Source organism: Arvicanthis niloticus, chromosome 2 (assembly GCF_011762505.2).
Source record: "Arvicanthis niloticus isolate mArvNil1 chromosome 2, mArvNil1.pat.X, whole genome shotgun sequence".
In the NCBI taxonomy this organism is placed as follows: Eukaryota; Metazoa; Chordata; class Mammalia; order Rodentia; family Muridae; genus Arvicanthis; species Arvicanthis niloticus.
This window is the reverse complement of record NC_047659.1, coordinates 141,220,117-141,226,643: the sequence shown is the minus strand read 5'-3', so window position 1 is coordinate 141,226,643 and position 6,527 is coordinate 141,220,117. Positions and strand designations below refer to the sequence as shown.

Below are 6,527 nucleotides of genomic sequence, written 5' to 3'. Positions count from 1 at the left end.
TAGAGGACGGAACACCTGCTTTGCACTGTGTATCAGCTACTACACAGAGCTTTGCACACTCATTTTTGTTGCCTGTGCATAGTGAGTGTGTCTGGATGTGTGCACAGTGTGTGTGTCTGCATGTGTGCATGGTGAGTGTGTCTGCACATGTGCATAGTGACTGTGTCTGCATGTGTGCATAGTGAGTGTGTTTGCAGTTTGCACAGTGTATCTGCATTGCACAGTGTGTCTGCATGTGTGCATAGTGTATGCATGTGTGCATAGTATGTTTGCACATGTACATAGTATGTTTGCACGTGTACATAGTGAGTGTGTCTGCATTTGTGCATAGTGAGTGTGTCTGCATGTATGCAGGTAAATGCTTAGGATGCCTGGCTGCAGAGAAGGATATGGCTTCAGATTGATGTCTGTGTTGCTGAGACTGAGAAACTCTGCTGGGATTCAGTGCCAAAGCTCCCTGAAGCTGCTCCAAAGACTGACCAGGTCAACAGAAGGATGCCAATCATAAGGCTAGACCTGTTGAGAATGGCCTCTCCCAGGGGTAGATGTACATGTGCGTGCATGCGTGTGTGTGCATATGTGTGCGTTCGTGCATGTGTGTGTGTGTGTGTATGTGTGCATGTGCATGTGCGTGCATGCCTGTGTGCGTGTGTGTGTGCGCGCGCGTGCATGTGTGTGCATGTGTGTGTGTGTGTTTGTAGGCTAGTGGCCAAGCTTGGCTGTCCCCTTCAGTTACTTTCCACTTGTTTCTTGAGATAGAGTCTCTCACTTTAGTTTGTAACATGCCAGTTGGCTAGACTGGCTGTCTGGTGAGCAGAGATAACTAATATACTCACCCAAACATGAGGCCGTCCGGTAGATTGTAGTCTCTCGGTTGAATTTGGAAATGTACTTTGCTTTCTTGAGACAGGGTCTCACTATATGGATCAGACTAACCTGGAATTCAGAGACCTGCCTGCTTCTGCCTCCCCAGTGCTGGGATTGAGGCTGTGCACAGCAATGCTTGCCTTGAGCATCAATTACTCGCTTGTTCAGTGACCGTTTCTTAGTTGACTAGTTTTATCCACCACACCTTGTTTCCTCATGGAAGACACTTGGGGAGAGCAAATGAACAGCAATGTGGGTACACCAGCAAGAAGGGGTGTGGTGAGATGAGGCGGATGGGAATGGGTGCAGCTGCAGACAGGGAGGCTGGGAACGGATGCAGCCATGAGGTAGAAATGGCGGGTCCATGACAACCTAATCATAGTAGATCTCGGGAGGAGAGTTCAGACAGAGGAAACATTAGCAGCAAAGGGCTGGGGCACGGCAGATTTGGAGCAAGGAGGGGGAACAATACGCTTGAGATCAACCCTCCTAAGTCTCCTGGTTCTGAGGGAGAATTGATTTTACTAAGATACAATGGAAAATTGTATATCATGGTATACTTTGATTTCCTGAAGTGAAGGGCTTTTGTTGCCTTTTGTTGAGGAGAAAGAGAAAGGAAGTGGGGGAGGTAGACACACACACACACACACACACACACACACACACAGAGAGAGAGAGAGAGAGATACAGAGAGACAGAGACTGAGAGAGAGATAGAGACAGAGACTGAAAGAGACAGAGAAAGGGAGATATTGAGAGACACAGAGTCAGAGAGATGCCACCTCCCTTGGTCCAGGCAGCAGGATAGCCGAGCCCTGTCATGGGCCAGTGCTTTTGATGGAGGGAGATGATACCTCTTCCTACCTGAGTCTCAGCATCCCATGGGCTCCCTCACAAAGATCTGAGATGAACTGTAGAAGGAGATGTCCAAGGTTGTCTTCCCGAGGGAAGCGAGTTGGGGAGAGCTTGAGTAGACTCGGACCCACATTTGTGCTCCCCAGGGCCACACACACTTTTGGAAAATTACACTAAGTAATTAGTTGTGCCTCTTTGTCCTAACTTCTTTCTGGAAACCCATCAAGCTTCCAGAACGTGGTGGGAACATGCATGGGAGTCTTCTAACATGGGAGCGCACACCTCTGATGTCACTCAGAGGCGGTTCAACCACCCCCAGCTTCTGTGAGGAGGGTACTGAAGCCCATGTATCACTCTCCTCATCACTGTGGCCAAATACCCGACAAATGGCAATTTAACAGAGAGGCTGTTACTTTGCCTCATAGTTACAGGGTGTAGCATCATGGTGAGAGAGCTGAATGTGAAACGCCTCCCATAGCTCATAGGTTTCAATGCTTGACCCTCAGTGAGTGGTGTTCATTTGGAAGGTTGTCTCAAAGTAAGGCCCTGCTGGAGGAAGTGATTTGGAAGCCCAGCCTCAATTCCTGGCTGTTCTTTGCTTCCTGACACACGTGGCCAGCTACCTCAGAGTCCTCGGGCCACAGTAGCTCTCTCACCATGATGCTACACCCTGTAACTATGAGAGGGAACAAGGGCTGCACAGCTTGGGGTAGAATCTCCCTATGTGCAGCCATCAGCTGAGTTCCCCCTGGAAATCTCCCTAACCTGATTTCAGACATCTGTAGCATGTAGCTAGCCACAGTATCTGTCTTGTAGGATGTTGCAAGGGTCATAAGGCTCTTTCTCAGTTCCTGGAGCAGGCCAGTGCTCTGAAGACTTGCTCCAGGCTTGTTTGAAAGTCTTCTGTGCCCACTCTACTAAAAATGAGGTCCTCTGAGCAGCAGCTAAATCCCAGGGGGAGAGTCAGACACAGCGAAATCTTATTCCAGGATCCCACTCAGACCTACAGAGGCAGAGGGTACACCTTAGAAAGAAGCTGGGTGGTGCTCTTGTCTGAATGAACCCCTGGGACCTGATGCTCACAGGAAGGAGTGGATCCAGTTTGACTGTGGAAATCTGTTGATAGCAACATGTTGGTGCTAAAATATGTCAGCATCAGGACACAGGACACACCACTCCGGGCTCTCTGGGGGTCCTCACAGTCCTTCAGGCCCCTGGGACTGCATGTGCTCACATTCAAAGTGACACCACTTACAGATCTGCTGACAGGCAAAGAGGAGACAATGTGACAATACAAAACCAGGAAAAGTGATGTCTCTCTTGCTTTCTCAGAGCAAGGTCATTGTGATTCCTGCAGATGATCCTGTTGCTGTGATTTTTCGTTTTCTGTACTTGCTTCCCGAGTAGCCACCCACAATTCTCTTTATTTAGTGTTTAAATTGAAACCACGAGGACGGGCAGTAGCTGAGGAGCCAGAAGCCTGGTAATTTGGGAAACTAAACGGAGCGCTTTGACCAAAACAAACAAACAAACAAACAAAAAACCCCAAACAAACAAAAAAACCCCAGTGCATTAGTAACACACTGCTTTCTTACCCGTATCACTTTTTAAGGTTTATTTATTTTTATTTTATGTCTGTGGGTCCTTTGTCTGAATGGACGTCTGTGCACCACATGTATGCCGTACCCTCAGAGGCCAGAAAAGAATGTCAGGCCTGGAACTGAGGTTACAAATGGTTGTGAGCCCCGATGTGGGTCCTGGGAATGGAATCCCAGCCTTCTGCCAAGATCAGCCAACGCGCTTAACCACCAGTCCATCTCTCCAGCCCTCAACACTCTTTTAATACCATTTGCATGGACCCTGTGCTGTGTCTATATGTGAGAGGCACACAATAACCTCGGGGAGGGGAGGGAGGGAGCACCACAACCTCACAAGTGTTTCGAGGTCACAGGAACCAAAGCCTTTATTGTCCCCAAGAATCACCATTAAAGCAAGAAACAAATGATGTTTGCTGTTATGTTAGCAGGGGAAATTCAAGCACGGTCCTCCCACCTCATGTATTCAAAAGCAGGAGAACACGGACCAAGGGAGATGGCATTAGCTGAAGCTGTCTAGGTCAGGAAGGGATCTGGCAGCTGCCCGCAGCACACAGTGCTGTTAGACAGGAAGCCTGTAAATCTTGCCCTGCGGTGGTGGAAGTGACTGCTCTACTTGACAAGGTACAGGTGTTGCTGACAGGGTCGTTTGACTTTAACACCACATCTAGCAAAAGAAGCAACAACCAAGACAGACTCTCTCATAAACGACGTTAAAATAATCACTTGATAGACGCGCACTTAACCAGGAGCAGGGGTAAGGAGAGGAGCAGTCCAGCTGCTCAAACAATCACCAACCACAGGAGAGCAGTTTCTAGTGAAACACACCTTCCTGCCTGCCGGTTCCTCGCATTTGAAAGGCAGAGAAGCAACAGTAGACCCTGGGTTTTTGTTTGTTTGTTTTGTTCTTTAAAGAGTAACATCTACCTTGAAATGGCCAGGACCCTCGGACCTCTCACTGACTAGAGAATCTTAACACACTAGGTTTTGAAGCTTAGATTTAATGAACAAAACCCCAACAACAATAACAACCATGACAGCGGCACAGAGAGAAGGGGGTCATGTCTCCATGCAGGGGTTCAGGGAGGCTGGCACGGATGCGGGTCCTGGAAGAGAGCAGCGAACATGACATCGTTTGCACAGTTTCACTCCATCTCCCACAGAATATGTACAAAGCTCTCCACGGAGCCGGCAGCTGGCAGCAGCAGCTGGAGGTGACCGCTGCGAGCCGGGCTGCTTGCCGGAGGTCCAAGCATTTTTTTTTTTTTCTTTTTCTGTTCACAAGAGCCCTCTGATCTGGTTGGCTTGAAGCACAGAGTTACTGGTACAAAACTAATGAGCAGGCAGGAGCCACAAGCCCTGGGTGCCTAGCAATGGACACAGGTGACACTGGGGGCTGCCTTGCCTGATTCTTCCAGGCTATGTGGTAGATCAGACTCTGACTTACCCACACACAGATCATCACAGACGGCCCATTCTATGCCATGTCCCCTCTGCAAAGGGTCACCAGCTTACAGATGACGCCAAGCAGAGTTCCAACTCCTAACACCCTTTACGCCTCGTCTGAGTATTGTCTTTGTCTCTTGGCTGGATTCGGAACATCTCCACAGGCATCCTAACCCAAGTTCAGGCTGTTGCAGCCACAGAGGATCTCCTTGAACGTGTTGCGCAGCTCCAGGCTGCGGAAGGCGTAGATGAGGGGGTCAATGACGGAGTTGCACATGATGAGAACCAGGTAGGTGTTGAAATGGGCCGTGTAGCAGATGCAGTAGGGGTTGGTGGGGCAGGTGATGATGAGGACCAGGTGGAGGAAGAAAGGCGCCCAGCAGAAGATAAAAACCCCCAGCAGGATGGTGATGGTGACAGCCCCCTTCATGCACGAGTGCTGCTGTGGGGCTACCCCGTCTGCAGGGGGTAGCGCTGCGATGCGCTGGACGTGCAGCCTGGCGAAGAGGAACATGTGGATGTACAGGGTGCCCATGAGGAGCACCATGGCGAAGAACATGGTGATGAGACACACGATGACCATCTTGCTCTCGGAGTAGACAATGAACATTACGCCGCAGATGCCGCAGCAGACCCAGATGACCACAATCAAGGTGAGGGCTTTTCTCACTGTCATGATGCTGTGGTAACGAAGCGCGTAGAAGATGGTGACGTACCTGTCCACGGCGATGGCCAGGAGGTTGCAGATGGAGGCCACCAGGGAGATGCAGATCATAGAGTCGAAGATGTTGTCCATGTGCTGGATGAACTGGTCCTCCAGGGTCAGGGAGTCGCTGCTGATAAGAGCGATCATGATGGTCTCCAGGGAGTTGGACAGGCTCACCAGCATGTCGGCTGCAGCCAGGCTGCACAGGAAAAAGTACATGGGAGAGTGCAGGTTGCCATTCCTGACCACAGCCAGGATCACCAGGATGTTTTCTATTAGGCTGACGATGCCCAGCGCCAGGAAGACCTCAGGCTTGATGAAGACCTGCTCGCAGAACCCACTGCCGCTCCTGTTGCTGGCAGGAGGGGCTGCAGGGTGCTGTGAGAGATTAGGCAGCATAGGAGAAGCCGAGGACAGGCAGCAGGAAGAGTTCATGGTTAACAGTGGGGCCAGTCCCAGCTGCGGCTCCTGCAGAGTCCCGAGCAAGCTGCTGGAAAAAAATTCTCCTTGTAGGTGCTTCTCCTGTGGATGCTGTCCAGCCTAGACTTTAGTTTCTTCAGAGAGAGAGAGAGAGAGAGAGAGAGAGAGAGAGAGAGAGAGAGAGAGAGAGAGAGAGAGAGAGAGAAGAAAGAACTTTCCTTTGCGTCTCCAACAATCAGTGCAGACTCTGATCAGCCTGCCTCATCCCCTGTCGCTCTGACCCTCTCTCTCCGGTCTCCTCTCCTCCCCACCCGTTGCTACAGTTACAGCTCTACTCATAGCGAGGCAGAGGTTGTGGGGACTTGACGCTAGATGTGAGAAGGGAGAGCAACTCGGGGTTTTATGCATCGGAACTCCTACTTCATCTCCAGTGCAGCAAAATGACCACTGAGCAGCTGGCACTGTCTGACTGACAGCAGGTCGGGGCTCTGGGTTCCACGGGGGAGTTGAGGAAGCAGAATGGCGCCCCCTGCAGACCGGACTGCTCACCTGCGCTCCTGCAGGAGTAGTTCGGATCTGCCTGGTAAAGAGAGGTCAGCATTCGTTCCGCTGTTTGTGGGTCGGTATGGGTCAAGTATG

General features: G+C 50.7%; 1 protein-coding gene across 1 annotated transcript; it reads right to left on the bottom strand.

The window, feature by feature from the left end:
- Window positions 1–4,265: 4,265 nt before the first annotated feature.
- Window positions 4,266–6,315, bottom strand: Mc3r (melanocortin 3 receptor). The gene has a single exon (XM_034496176.2). It carries the CDS (start codon window positions 5,901–5,903, stop codon window positions 4,932–4,934), a length of 972 nt encoding a protein of 323 aa, XP_034352067.1. The 5' UTR covers window positions 5,904–6,315; the 3' UTR covers window positions 4,266–4,931.
- Between the last annotated feature and the right edge of the window lie 212 nt (window positions 6,316–6,527).